Genomic DNA, 14265 nt, shown 5'->3' on the forward strand with positions numbered 1-14265 from the left:
TTTCCTTTCTAGGTAACACTTTGTCTGATAGGGCTTTCTTTGTCCTAGAATATGGTATAATCTCTGACATCTCCTGCACTGAAAAATAAGTCCCAGTGTAGTAGATTGCAATGTCAGGGTACAAATTAATCATAATAAGAACTGGCACTATTTTATGTCTCAATACATCTCAAGCACTTTACATACATTGTATACATTTTACTGGTCCTACAAAACAGAACTTATCAAATCCACTTCACAGATAAAAAGCCTGACCCCCACGGTCTATTAATGTGTCCAATTTCACATGGCTGGTAAGTGACAGGACTGGGACAAGACCCCTGGTCTGAATTAGTGTAAAGCACACTCTGTTCCATGCCTCCCAACCTGAGACTGACTGTGTCCCCTTATTCACTTTTCTTCTCACTACTCCCAAATGTATATCAAGTGATAAAAAGATTCTGTGCCCAATTTGCTGGACTGAAATACACAACCAGAGCAAGGAAATTACCAAAATGGTCGAGGGGTGTGAATTAAGGAGAGAAAGATAATATTTGGTGACAATATGACTACATATGCAAAGTCAGATAAACTCAAATGGGCTCACATTCTGTCGTTCTGAACAGTTCCCCTTTTTATAGGAAGTTAAATCTTTTCCAAGAGAAATACATAAGAGGGTGGTAAAGAGAAGAAATAGATCAACATGTTTTTATGTTTGTTTGCTTTTTTTTCCTCTGACGGTATGACTTTTAATCCTGGGCTTCTGCCCTGTGTTACAGCTTCCCTATCTTACATCACTCCTGGGACAGGGATGCATTGTCTGCAGGATTTATTGTAGGGAAACTGGTCAAGAGTTTTTAGGGATGTGGCATTTCCCAGGAAGTCATTAATTAAGGGACAAGAGCTAAGATAAAGACCTTCATATAGGAGGACTGAGCAGAACATGCCAGACAGAGTTCTTAGCCTGAGCATCTCCTCACTTATTCTTCAAGGTTCTCAGGGACCTATGAGTTCCTGCATCTCAGGTCAGTAGAGGGAGGAGTCCCATTCTCTGACATATACCAAGCTGAGGACCCTGAATGAAGAATGAGGGAAGCACTCACCCAAATAGTCTTGACAGGATGGGGCTGAACCTGATTTCTACTCCGGAGTTCTTAAGAAGGTAAAGACCATGATCTGAGGCTGGCTGACTCAGGTCCATAGAGGAAGGATTCCTAATGTGTGCCAGGAGTAAAGTGAGTACCCTGAAGAGTGCGGAAACCACCAAACCCCTATGAGTGGGGACCCCACAGAATCCTCCCTATTGTCATCTCTGAGAGATTCAGGCATGAATGTCAGACAGAGGCATCCTCATATCCTCAGTAGTAACAGAGAAGTGAAGGTCTGGTTCTGAGGTGGGCAATCCCAGCTCAGCAAAGGGAAGAATATTAAGCCTTCCTGTGAGTCAGATTTAGGATCCTGAGTTAGGACCTGAGTAGGACAATCCATCATAAGACCTCAACCTGTCTACCACAGCTGCCACTCTTGGGAGACCACGGTCAGTTGTGGCCAGATAAGGCCACCCTCTTCCTCCTATCAGATCTCAGGGAGGTGCAGGCCTTTTAAACGGAGAGGTCTTCAGGTCAAAAAAGAGGGGAGCCCCAGGATCTGCTAGGAGCCAAATCAAGGAAACCGAGTGAGAACTGAGGGGACTGCTCACCTCTGAATAGAGAGGACAACAGAGTCCACCCCCCTGCATAAATCTTAAATTGCCAGAGCAGCATGTAAGGTTGAGGATTCACCACCACTTTTTTAATTTTTAAAAAATAATTGACCTTCTTTTTTAGAATAGTTTTACGTTCACAGCAAAACTGAGCAGAAAGCACAGAGTCCCATGGGCATCCTGTCCTCCCACAGACACAGCCTCCCTCATATCAATCTCCCAAGCCAGGGTGATACATTTGTTACAATTGAGAATACATGGACACGTCACTATCACCCAATGCCCGATGTCTGTAGTTTAGGATTCATTCCTGATGCTGCACATTCTGTGGGTTTTAATATTTAAAAATGTAACATGACATATGTTTACCACCATAGCATCATCCAGAATTGTTTTACTGCCTTAAAAGTTCTCTGTGCCTGATCTATTTATCTCTCACTCTCCCCAACCCTTGGAAACCACTGAACTTTGTACTGTTTCCATACTTTTGCCTTTTCCAGAATGTCATATAGATGGAATTATGCAATGTATAGACTTTTCAATTTGGCTTCTTTCACTCTGTGATATGTATCTAAGTTTCATCCATGTCTCTTTGTGGCGTGACAGTTCATTCCCTTTTAGTGCTGAATAATACTTTATTCTGTTAATTTACCCACTCTCCTTCTGAAGGACATATTGGTTGCTTCCCAATTTGAGCAATTATGAATAAAGCTACTATAAACGTTTGTGTGCAGGTTTTTTTTTTTTTTTTTTTTTGTGGGCATACTGTTTTCAACTCATTTGGCTAAATAACAAGGAGCACACTTGCTGGATCATATGATAAGAGTACGCATAGCTTTGTAAGAAACTTACAAACTGTCTTCCAAAGTGGCTGTACCATTTTGCATGTCCACCAGCAATGACAGTGTGCTCCTGTTGCTCCACATCCTCATCCGTATTTGGGGTTATCAGTGTTTTTGATTTTGACCATTCTTATAGGTATGTAGTGGTATCACATTATTGTTTTAATTTGCAAGTCTCTAATGACCTGTGATGTTGACCATCATTTCATGTATGTATTGCCTTCCATATATATTATTTGTTGAGGTGCCTGCTTAGATCTTTTGCCCATTTTTCATAGGGTTGGTCAGTTCTTATTGTTCAGTTTTAAGAAATTTTTGTATGTTTTGGTTAACAGTCCCTTATAAGATATGTCTTTTGAAAATAATTTTTTCCCAACCTGGGAGTTATCTTATTCTCTTTGTGGTATCCTTAGCAGAGCAGAAGTTTTAATTTAGCAAAGTCCAGGTAATCAATTTTTTTTTCTTAGATGCCCATCACATTTTATATCAGAACTAGAAAAGGTGAAATTCTTGTTCTGAAGTCGCAGTTATCAGTCAGCAGAAGAGACAGTCCACAACCTTGCAGGGAGTCCAGATGAGGATCTTGAGTGCAAATCTGGGACCTAAAGAGAGAATACTAAATGCTTCTAGGCAGGGGTGGTGGGTTGAGGGGCCCCTGGACTTCGTTCATTTGGGTCCCAGAAAACTAAAGAGTCAATTTCACAACACCAATAGAGAGAGGCTCAGGCCCTGCCAAGAGCTGACATGATAATTTTAAAGGTAATCAGAGTGGATCCTCTCCAAGCTTGAACACAGAGATCCCAACTGCGAGGCTTGTTGTCACCCAGTCAGCCCCAGGCAGGGTTGGCAAGCTGCAGCCTAAGGCACATTGTAACTTCCTCAGCTGAGTTCTCAGGGGACAGAATGACTAAGAACAATAGCCCAGTGAATACTTAGAGCAGTGTTCTCAAGGAATCCTGCAGAGGCGGCTTCTGAAAAGCCAAGGTAGTATCTGCCTGCTGAAGGTGTTCTCAGGATTTCATTCACTCTTCTCCAGGAACCACATCACCTGCCCTTCTGCCTACACTCCTGCCTGCTGTGCCTAACCACAGCCATCATGCCTCGGGGTCAGAAGAGTAAGCTTCGTGCCCGTGAGAAACGCCAGCGGACCCGTGCTCAGACCCAGGATCTCAAGGTTGGTCAGGCTACTGCAGCAGAGAAAGAAGAGTCTCCTTCCTCTTCCTCATCTGTTTTGGGGGATACTCCCTCCAGCTCCCTTGCTTTGGGCATTCCCCAGAAGCCTCAGAGAGAGCCACGCACCACCCCTGCTGCTGCAGCTATGTCAGGCACTGGACCTGATGAAGGTGAAGAGAGCCAAGATGAGGAAAATGCAAGTTCCTCCCAGGCCTCAACATCCACTGAGAGATCACTCAAAGATCCTCTAACCAGGAAGACGAAGATGTTGGTGCAGTTCCTGCTGTACAAGTATAAAATGAAAGAGCCCACTACAAAGGCAGAAATGCTGAAGATCATCAGCAAAAAGTACAAGGAGCACTTCCCTGAGATCTTCAGGAAAGTCTCTCAGCGCACAGAGCTGGTCTTTGGCCTTGCCTTGAAGGAGGTCAACCCCACCACTCACTCCTACATCCTTGTCAGCATGCTAGGCCCCACCAATGATGGAAACCAGAGCAGTGCCTGGAGCCTTCCGAGAAACGGGCTTCTGATGCCTCTACTGAGTGTGATCTTCTTAAACGGCAACTGTGCCGGTGAAGAGGAAATCTGGGAATTCCTGAATATGTTGGGGATCTATGATGGAAAGCGGCACCTTATCTTTGGGGAACCCCGAAAGCTCATCACCCAAGATCTGGTGCAGGAAAAATATCTGGAATACCAACAGGTGCCCAACAGTGATCCCCCACGCTATCAATTCCTGTGGGGTCCAAGAGCTTATGCAGAAACCAGCAAGATGAAAGTCCTGGAGTTTTTGGCCAAGGTGAATGACACCACCCCCAATAACTTCCCACTCCTTTATGAAGAGGCTTTGAGAGATGAAGAAGAGAGAACCGGAGCCCGGCCCAGAGTTGCAGCCAGGCGTGGCCCTACGGCCGTGACTAGTACGTATTCCAGGGCCACATCCAGCAGCTCTTCCCACCCCATGTGAGATCTAAGGCAAATTGTTCATTTTGTGGTTGAAAGACCTGTTGCTTTCTCTGTTCCTGTGATGCATGAATAACTTGTTGATTTATCTCTTTGTTGTATTTTCTAGTGATGTTTCTTAAAATAGAAAGTTTATTTAGATTCAGAATATAAGTTTAGAAATGGCATGCATCACACACTTATTGCTGTTTATCAGGTTGGTTTAGTAATAAGAATTTTGTTTTAGAAATACAAATAGAAAATCCTGAAATCATTTTTGTGATACAGAGCAAAATAACATGGCATGGGAGTAAGGTTATCCTTAGAAATTTATAATAACTTCACAGTAAAATAGGTAGAATCTGAAGATAGAAAGAGAAGAAAAGTAAAAGTTGCTTTATTCATGGTTTGTCTTACTCCGTTCAGTCTTTTTTTGTTCATAAATTTAAAAGTTACATACCTGGTTTGCTTAGATTATTCAAGAATGTGGAGGCCTGGGCCAAGGTCAATGACAGTGTCCCCATTGTCTTCCCTCCATTAAGAGAAGACTTGGAGAGATGAGGGAGAGAGAGCCAGAGATAGTGTTGCAACTGGGTCTGGCATGTTTCAGTGTGGTGTCCAGCAGTGTCTCCCACTCCTTGTGAAGTCTGAGGTATATTCTTTACTTTTGATTAACAAAACACTTAACCTTCTAATTAATGGAGGGCCAAAGGGGAGTTGGTGGGAACACTATATATAACATATTTGTATGTAAAATGATTTATCTTTTCTTTTTCCTGCTTTTCAGTGTCCTTTTTTTTAATTGTAGATTTATTTAGTTTCAGAATCTAAGTTTGTGAAAGGCATGAATCACTCATTTATTAAAATATAACAGGTTGAAGAGCGAGAATTTTTGCATTATGTAAAACAATTTAAAAATCTTTTAAGTCTTTTCCTGTGATCTAGAACAAGATAATATGGAATTGGAATATGAAATTTGTGAAAAGGAAATTACCTTGCAATAAAGTTGGTGGGACCATGAAGTAGAGAAAAAAAAAAGTAAAATGTGGTCAATTCTTGCTTTGTTTTGTTCTTTTTAGTTTTTCTTTGTAAAAGTGAAGTGTATGTACCCGGATTGGCTTAGCTTTTTCAGGAATGTGGGGGAAATTAAATAGCAATACATTTGACTTCCTGGTCACTTACACTTTAATCGTCCAAATATTAATTGAGCAGCTGTTCTTTGGAGGGCTGCTGGCTAGTACCGGATAAACTAAAAAACAAACAAACAAACAAACAACAAAAAACCCCCAATCCCTGCCCATAGAATTTTAGAATCCAACAGCAGCTATCATATAATGAAGGTGATGAGATACTCCCTAAGACCTAAAGACAGGTGAAAAGAGGGGAAAAGAAAGAAGGTGGGGGTGTTTCCAGCAGTGGAATCTAGTGTAAATGTCCTAAGCAAGGTAATCGAGACTTTGGGAAACCGACCATACTGCAATAGGAGGTAATTTTATGTCCCGGCCTAGTGCCTAGATGGGGTGCACTGAGCAGGGGTCACACACTCAAATGGTGGATATCAGACTTCAGAGATGGAGACTGGAATGAAAAATTGCCTTTAACAGTTACTTTGAGATTGCGGAAAAACCAGAGGGAATCTTTGCCTAGAAGCAGGGATTGAAAGTGGCCGGTGCTCTTGTCCCAGTGCAAGTGAAGTGAATCCAGTACACAAACTAGGTGTTTTATGCAAGTAGTCCCCAGAGTGTTTCTGAGAAATAAAGGTGATACTCCTTTAAGACTGGAAACTCATAAGCCACTGGGCTAATACTCTGCTATCAGCTGGGCAGCCAGAACCCATTCCATTAAAACGAATTTTTTTCCTTTCATGTGTTTTTGCAAATTCTAAGGGAGATCTAGATTTTTGATGGTGGTAAAATGAATGAAAATAAGTGGTTTGGATGAAAGGCCAGAGTTGGTCTTTGAACCAAACCCTAGAAGGTTTGAGTTGCTTTCAGATGAGAAAGACAACTCCACACTCAAAATATGATTTAATACGGAAAAGTTATTTAGAGTTTCTTTGTAAGTTGAGTTTTGGACTGATTTGTTGTTCCATGTGTTAGAAAGTTGTATATTCTTTGTTATCTCTTGGACTTGAAAAAAATCAGCAGGGTGGATGATTTCTTCTGTACTTGAAATAATCACAGTAATAACAAGCATTGTTTAAAGTCTCAATGCACACCAGGGCTTTGCACACTTTCACCACATTCCACCAGTCTTACAAGACAAGGCTTGTCAAGCCCATTTCACAGATGCAGAGCCCGAGGCTCATAGAGTTTGGTAATGTGCCCAAGTTCACACAGCTAGTAAGTGATAAGGCTGGAACTAGACTGCTGGTCTGAATTCCTCTAGAGTTCACACTGTTCCACTCCTCCCAAACTGAAGCTTACTGTGAATTGCTTAATTCATTTTCTTCTACAACCCCAAAGTGTGTCTCAGGTAAGAAAGAAGAGGTCTCTGTACCCCAAACACTGGATTGAAATACATAACCAGAGCAAGAAGAATACCACAATAATTGACAGACGTGAGTTACAGAGAAAAAGAAACAATACTCGGTGACAATATGATCACCGACAGAAGCAAACTTAGATAGCTTCGAAAGATCAAAAGATTACAAAAATCATCTGGCTGCACCTTTTCTGTAGAAAGTAAATCTTTTAGAACTACCCTTTGGTTGGTGAAGTGAAGAAATAGATCAGCATGTTTTTTTCCCTGAGAGCACAACATCTGTCCGAGGCTCTCCACCTTCCGTTTCAGTTTCCTAGTGTCACATCACTTCTGGGACAGGGACCTCTTCTCTGCAAGGTTTGCAAAGAGGAAACTGGTCAAATTTTTGCAGGGATGTGACACTTCCCTGGAAGAGTTTGATCAAGAGACAGAAGCCAACATGAGAACACTCATGAATGAATAGTGGGGAGAAACCACTCCAAAATGTAAGGGTTCATCCAGCCCCTCAGGAGAGTGAACTCAGTTCAGTAGACAGAGGAGTCCCAGGTTCTGATACATGTAAAGGCAAGGAGCATAAAAGAAGATTGATGGAAGGACCCAGCCAAAACTGTGGGGTTCTATGGAGTCCTTTCCTTACTATCTGTTATTGCAGGTTGCAAAAGGACTGTGATCATGAGGATCATCCAGAATTCCAACTCGAAATTCTCAGAAAACAGGACCTTGATGTGAGAGGAGCAGGTTCAGGTAAACAAAGGGTAAGTTACAGGTTTGCTCACTTGTCAAGGTGAGGACCTGAATGTGAACTAAGGATAGCACCCACACGGCCTCACAAAGTCCCCTCTGCTGTCAGCCCTAGGAAGCCTTGGCGGAGATGGCAGGCTGATTTCTGCCTGGAAAGTCTCAGGGACATGACTGGTTCCGTCTAATTGGGGCAGCCTCAGTTTTACAGAAGGAAGAGGCCGAGACCCTAACAAGAATCAACGTAGGACTCTTAAGTGTTAAGAGGGGACTCCACCAGCAGACGAGTCCCCAGAATTCATCCCCTGTTTTGAGGCATCACACACAGCTATCCGCCTAAGATGCTTCTCATTTCCGCCTGGAAGGTCTCAGGGAGGATGGGGAGCATGGGGCCGGAAGGGAGTCACTTCAGTTCTGCCCGGAGAGGAAACCAGAGTCAGATGAGGACTCTGACAGCTGATGAGAAGACCTCTCCCCAAAAAGGGACTTTCACAGAGCCCTGCCGCTGCTGTCAGGCCTGTGAGGCCCAGGCAGGGATGGCCTGTGTGGCTCGCTAAGATTTCCACCTTGGGGGCTGAGGGAGGTGGGGGTATTGTTTGGAAGCTGGCGGATTTGGGTCAGAAGGCGGAGTCATCCCAGGCTGCTAGATGAGCAGGGGTGAGGACCCCTAGTGGGGACGTAGGGAGCAGCAACGCTAGAACAGTTACGTCCGGTAGCGTTCTACCCCTTCCGTCAGCCCTGAGGCCACGGGCTGCCGGATGTGTCTCATCCTGACTTCCGCTTTGAAGGCGAGGACGCGAGCGCGGGAGCGAGCGAGCGTAAGGGCGCAGTGTCTGCCTGGCGGTTTGGGTCAAGAGGTGGAAGTTGTCCCAGGCTGCTAGATACTAAGGTGAGGAACCCTAGTGGGGACGAAGGGACCAGCGATGCTAGAACAGTGTCCTAGCGTCCTGCCTCTGTCGTCAGTCCTCAGAGACTCTTGCCGTCAGCCCTCAGAGGCCCTGGGCTGCCGGATGTGGCTCATCCTCACTTCCGCTTTGAAGGCGAGTACCCGAGCGAGCGTAAGGGTTGCCGCGTCGGGTCAGCCGAGGGTGAATTCTCAGGACTGGTTGGGAGTCAAGGTGAGGACCCTGAGTGTAAATTGAAGAGACCACACCCACCCGTAACAAAGAGGGCCCCACTAAGTCCCGCTTCTCCATTTGGTCCTGGGAGGCCTCAGGTAACCGGATGGGTAGCACCCTGACTGTCTCTTCAGTGACTCAGGGAGATGAGGGCTTTGGCCTAAGTCTTACAGACTCAGGTCAATAGAGGGAGGAGTCCTAAACCCTACTAGGAATCAGGGACAAAGTCCTGTGTGACAACTGAGGGAGTCACAGACTCCAGAACAGTGGGGTCCAAAAGCCCCGCTCCTGGGCTGTGCGTGGTGACTCACGCCTGTAATCCCCGCACTTTGGGAGGCCGAGGCGGGTGGATCACGAGGTCAGGAGATCAAGACCATCCTGGCTAACATGGTGAAACTCCATCTCTACTAAAAATACAAAAAATTATTGGGGCATGGTGGCGGGTGCCTGTAGTCCCAGCTACTTGGGAGGCTGAGGCAGGAGAATGGCGTGAACCCGGTAGGCGGAGCTTGCAGGGAGCTGAGATTGCGCCACTGCACCCCAGCCTGGGCGACAGAGCGAGACTCCGTCTCAAAAAAAAAAAAAAAAAAAGTCCCGCTCCTGCTGTCGGCACGCACGGGCCCCAGTCAGCCATGGTGGGATGTGGCCCACTATGACTGTAAACTTAGGTCCAAGGAGTATGAGAACTTTTGTCTACGGGGCATGGTCTCAGGACCAGTCCATGGGTGGAGTCCCAGAAAGAGTGACGAGTGTAGGTGGAGACACTGAGTGAGGAGAAGGCGGCTACTCAATACACAAGTGAGACAGCTGCGCCTGATGCTGTTCCTGGGAATCCCAAGCCAGAGCTGGCAGGCTCAAGTACTCCCTGGCTTCTGCCTTCGTGGTCTTAGGGAGAGGAGGGTCTTGGTTTAAGACTTTGCTGCCCCAGTTCAGTAGAGAGATAGGAGTCATATGCCAAGACAGGTGTTAAGGTACAGTTTCTGTATGAGGAATGAGGTAACCATGTAGTCCAGAACAGGCAGGAACACACAGTCTTACCTTGGCGTTCATTCCTGAGAAGCCAGGGTTAGAACTCTCAAGTTGAGATGCCCCTCATTTCCTTCAGGGGCTGTTTCAGGTACATAACGGCTTTGGTTTAACATGAAAGCCCTTATTTAGTACAGGGAGGAGGCCTAGTTCCTAAAAGATGGTGATACTGAGGGAGTGTGAGGGGACCCCCTCCAAGAAAGAGGTAACACACAAAGAGCCCTATCCCCACTGAGACCTGGGAGATCCAGGTATGGTGATATGATGAGTCTCACTCACTTCTTCCTAGAGCATCTCAGGGAAGTGAGGAACTTCATCAAAGGGGGCAGCCTTATGTTAGCAGCTAGAGGATTCCCGGGTAATTCCAGGAGTCAAGAAGAAGACCCTGAGAACTGGGGGTTCCACTCATCCCATAACAGTGAAAGAAACACGGAATTCCTTCCTGATTTTCATCCTTGGGAGATGATGGACAGTTGTAGCCAGATGGGAAAAGTTTCACTTCTTCCTCAAGGAGTTGGGGGTGGGGGGCTTTGTATGACTAGATAGGCGTTAGATCAAGACAGAGAAGACACTGAAGGAGGAATGAGATGAGCATTGACCTAGAGAGTGGGGCTTCACCAAGTTCCACCCCCTCTCAGCTCTGGGAAACCCCAGGCAGAAGTAACCAGATGTGTCATCCCCTCAAGACTAGCCCTGGGTACTCAGAGAGGTGAAGGCTTTTGTTTGAGGTTGGAAGAATCAAGCAGGCTTAGAGAGGAGCTCAGACTTTGCTTGAGTGAAGACTAAAGAGAACAACGACCCCAGAACAGTGGAGCCCCATAGAGGACGGGGTGACTGGATGTGATTCAGGCTTTCTTTCATCTTGGGACTCAGGCAATGAGAATCTTAATCTGATGTAAAGGGCCTCAGGTCAGTAGAGAGAGGATTTCCAGGTTGTGCCAGGACTCATAGAGAGGACTTGAGGGAACTCCCACCTCATCAGTGGGGATCCCTCAGAGTCACTCTGTATGTCATCCCTAGGAAGCCCTGAGCATAAATGTCAGAAGTGCCCCTAAATTCCTCTTCAGGAATAACGGAAATGAAGGTCTTAGTCGGATGGGTTAGCAGGAGGGGTAGGAGGCATTTTAGGCCCGCCCAGGAGTCAAACTGGAGACCTTGAGTGAGGACCATGAGTGGGACTACACATCGCAGGGCTTCAACCTGCCAGCCACAGCTTTAAGCCTCTGGAGAATATGGGCGATGTGACCAGATACAGCCACCCTCATTTCCTCTATTGGGTCTCAGGCAGATGTAGGCCTTACTATGAGTAAAAGTCCTCAGGTGTAGAGAGAACAGAGCCCTAGGCCCTTCTGGGAGTGAAAGTATGGATGTGGACTGAAGGTACCATTCCCCCAAGCCCCCAACCACCATCCCAAATAGAGGAAAAACAACGATGCTAGTCCTGTCTCTGCACTTAGCTCTCAAAGGCCTTCGCCAAGGGTTGCCAGGCTGAGACTTCTTTATTTCTTTGCATTACGTCTAAGGGAGGTGACAGCTTTGGTCTGAAGATGCAGCACCAGTTAGCAGAAGAGAGGTTCCCAGACCTTAGATATAGATGAGATGAGGACTCTGAATGAAGATTGAGGTCCAACTAGCCCAGGACAGAGAGTTCCACAGAACTGTCAGCACTGCCACCCCGCCCAGCCCCCGGCAAGGATGGTGGGCTGAAGCAGTGCCTCATTTTTCTTTGGTGGATTCCAGAGAGCTTTGAAGTGTCAGCTTCAGAGCAGCACAGGAAGGAGGTCCCAGCCCCTTCCAAGAGTAGATATGAAGATCCTGTATATAAATTGAGAGGGCCCTTGAACACAGAGGTAGTCTACACTGCCAACCTCTGCTGTCACCCAGTCAGTCCCAGGCAGGATTGGCAACAAGAGCCTAGTGGGTTCTTAGAGCAGTGCCCTCAAAAAAACCAGCAGAAGTGGCTCTCTAAAAGCCAAGGTGGTACCTCCCTACTGCAAGTGCTCACATAATCTCATTCTCTCTCCTTCAGGCCCCACATCTCCTGCCCTTCTGCCCACACTCCTGCCTGTTTTGCCTGACCACAGCCATCATGCCTCGGGGTCATAAGAGTAAGCTCCGTGCTCGTGAGAAACGCCGCAAGGCACGAGAGGAGACCCAGGGTCTCAAGGTTGCTGAGGCCACTGCAGCAGAGAAAGAGGAGTGCCCCTCCTCCTCTCCTGTTTTGGGGGATACTCCCGCAAGCTCCCTTGCTGCTGGCATCCCCCAGAAGCCTCAGGGAGCTTCACCCACCACCACTGCTGCTGCGGCTGTGTCATGCACCGAATCTGATGAAGGTGCCAAAGGCCAAGGTGAGGAAAATGCAAGTTCCTCCCAGGGCACAACATCCACTGAGAAGTCAGTCAAAGATCCTGTAGCCTGGGAAGCAGGAATGCTGATGCATTTCATGCTACATAAATATAAAATGAGAGAGCCCATTATGAAGGCAGATATGCTGAAGTTTGTTGATGAAAAGTATAAGGATCACTTCCCTGAGATCCTCAATAGAGCCTCTCACCGCTTGGAGCTGGTCTTTGGCCTTGATTTGAAGGAAGACAACCCTAGTGGCCACACCTACACCCTCGTCAGCAAGCTAAACCTCACCAATGATGGAAACCTGAGCAATGATTGGGACTTTCCCAGGAATGGGCTTCTGATGCCTCTCCTGGGTGTGATCTTCTTAAATGGCAACTCTGCCACCGAGGAAGAGATCTGGAAATTCATGAATATGTTGGGAGCCTATGATGGAGAGGAGCACTTAATCTATGGGGAACCCCGGAAGTTCATCACCCAAGATCTGGTGAAGGAAAAATATCTGAAGTACAAGCGGGTGCCCAACAGTAATCCCCCACGCTATCAATTCCTGTGGGGTCCAAGAGCCTACACTGAAACCACCAAGATGAAAGTCCTGGAGTTTCTGGCCAAGGTGAATGGTACCACTCCCCGTGACTTCCCATCCCATTATGAAGAGGCTTTGAGAGATGAGGAAGAGAGAGCCCGAATCCGATCCAGTGTTAGAGCCAGGCGTCGCACTACTGCCGCAAGTTTTAGAGGGCGTTCTAGAGCCGCATTCAGCAACTCCTCCCAACCCATGTGAGAATTAAGGCAGATTGTTCACTTTGTTTTTGTGGCAAGATGCCAACCTTTTAAAGTAGAAGCCAAGATAGGGCTAGAGAGATCATAACATATATCTTCTTTGTGTTCCTGTTAAACATTAGTATCTTTCAAGTGTTTTTCTTTTAATAGAACGTTTATTTAGAGTTGGGATCTATGTCTATGAGCGACATGGATCACACATTTATTGGTGCCGCCAGCTTTAAGCATAAGAGTTTTGATATTCTGTAATACATTTTTGAAATCCTTGAATCTTTTTTGGGTTCAAGAAGAAGAAAGTATAGTTTTAGAATAGAGATTTTCTCAGAAATGTGTGAAAGAACCTCACACAACATAATTGGAGTCTTAAAATAGAGGAAGAGTAAGCAAAGCATGTCAAGTTTTTGTTTTCTGCATTCATTCACTTTTGTTTTTGTAAAATCCAAAGATACATACCTGGTTGTCTTTAACCTTTTCAAGAATGCAGATAAAATAAATTGTAATAAATTATATTCTTTGTTCAGTGGCTCATTTATTCTCACCATAAATTGAGCATTTGCTCCTTGTAAGGCTCTGTGATAGTAGTGATTGTACTAAGTTAGAGAAGACCCTTCCCCTGCACACAGATTTTTAGTCTAAGGAGTTATTATTTAAGGAAGGTGGTGAGATACACTCTAACATGTACAGATTTTTTTTAATAAAAAATTACTCCCTAAAAAAAGAAAAAAAAGTGAGGATGGTGGGAGAAGGTTCAGACAAGAGCAGTCAAGTGTTAATTTCCTTAGCCAAGGCACTTTGTGGTGTGGGACAATGCAAGTCCCTCATTGGGAGGTCATTTTAAGTTAGCTCCACGGTGAACTGGTTGAGGTGATAATCATAAGAAGGTGCCACACCCTCAGATCATGAGCCTTAAAGTTGAGAGATTAAGCTTGGAAAGGGAAACTGCCCTTAACAGTTACTTCGGGATTGTGGGTAAAGCAGAGAGAACCTGTGTCTAGGGTAGGAGTTGAAGAATACAGTGCTCTCATCCCAGGGCAGTCAAACACAGGGCACAAACTAGTTGTTCTATGCACGTTGTCTCCAGAGAGGGTTTGAGAAATAAAGGTTACACTTCCTTGAGGTGAGATGCCAA

At 45.7% G+C, this 14265-nt stretch overlaps 2 protein-coding genes across 3 annotated transcripts; both read left to right on the forward strand.

Moving 5' to 3' along the window:
- Positions 1–3350: 3350 nt before the first annotated feature.
- On the forward strand, positions 3351–7851 carry MAGEB4 (MAGE family member B4). 2 transcript variants are annotated; one of them, XM_050775897.1, is made up of 2 exons: positions 3351–4616; positions 7775–7851. In XM_050775897.1, exons 1-2 carry the CDS (start codon positions 3620–3622, stop codon positions 7849–7851), a joined length of 1074 nt encoding a protein of 357 aa, XP_050631854.1. In that variant the 5' UTR covers positions 3351–3619. The 2 variants fall into 2 exon arrangements, with proteins under 2 accessions (XP_050631854.1, XP_050631855.1); XM_050775898.1 differs by lacking the exon at positions 7775–7851 and having other exon boundaries at positions 3351–4672.
- A 769-nt stretch (positions 7852–8620) lies between these two features.
- Positions 8621–13636, forward strand: MAGEB1 (MAGE family member B1). The gene is made up of 2 exons (XM_050775899.1): positions 8621–8749; positions 12034–13636. The coding sequence occupies exon 2, from the start codon at positions 12094–12096 to the stop codon at positions 13135–13137; it is 1044 nt and encodes a 347-aa protein (XP_050631856.1). The 5' UTR covers positions 8621–8749; positions 12034–12093; the 3' UTR covers positions 13138–13636.
- Positions 13637–14265: the final 629 nt, after the last annotated feature.

Source organism: Macaca thibetana, chromosome X (assembly GCF_024542745.1).
Source record: "Macaca thibetana thibetana isolate TM-01 chromosome X, ASM2454274v1, whole genome shotgun sequence".
Lineage (NCBI taxonomy): Eukaryota > Metazoa > Chordata > Mammalia > Primates > Cercopithecidae > Macaca > Macaca thibetana.

What these genes read in the sequence shown, in the direction of transcription:
- MAGEB4 (XM_050775897.1), top strand. Translation starts at nt 3,620, where the DNA reads ATGCCTCGGGGTCAGAAGAGTAAGCTTCGTGCCCGTGAGAAACGCCAG. An exon ending in TGGCCCTACGGCCGTGACTA is followed by an intron (nt 4,617 to 7,774) that starts GTACGTATTCCA and finishes CTGTTATTGCAG; the next exon opens with GTTGCAAAAGGACTGTGATC.
- MAGEB1 (XM_050775899.1), top strand. Translation starts at nt 12,094, where the DNA reads ATGCCTCGGGGTCATAAGAGTAAGCTCCGTGCTCGTGAGAAACGCCGC.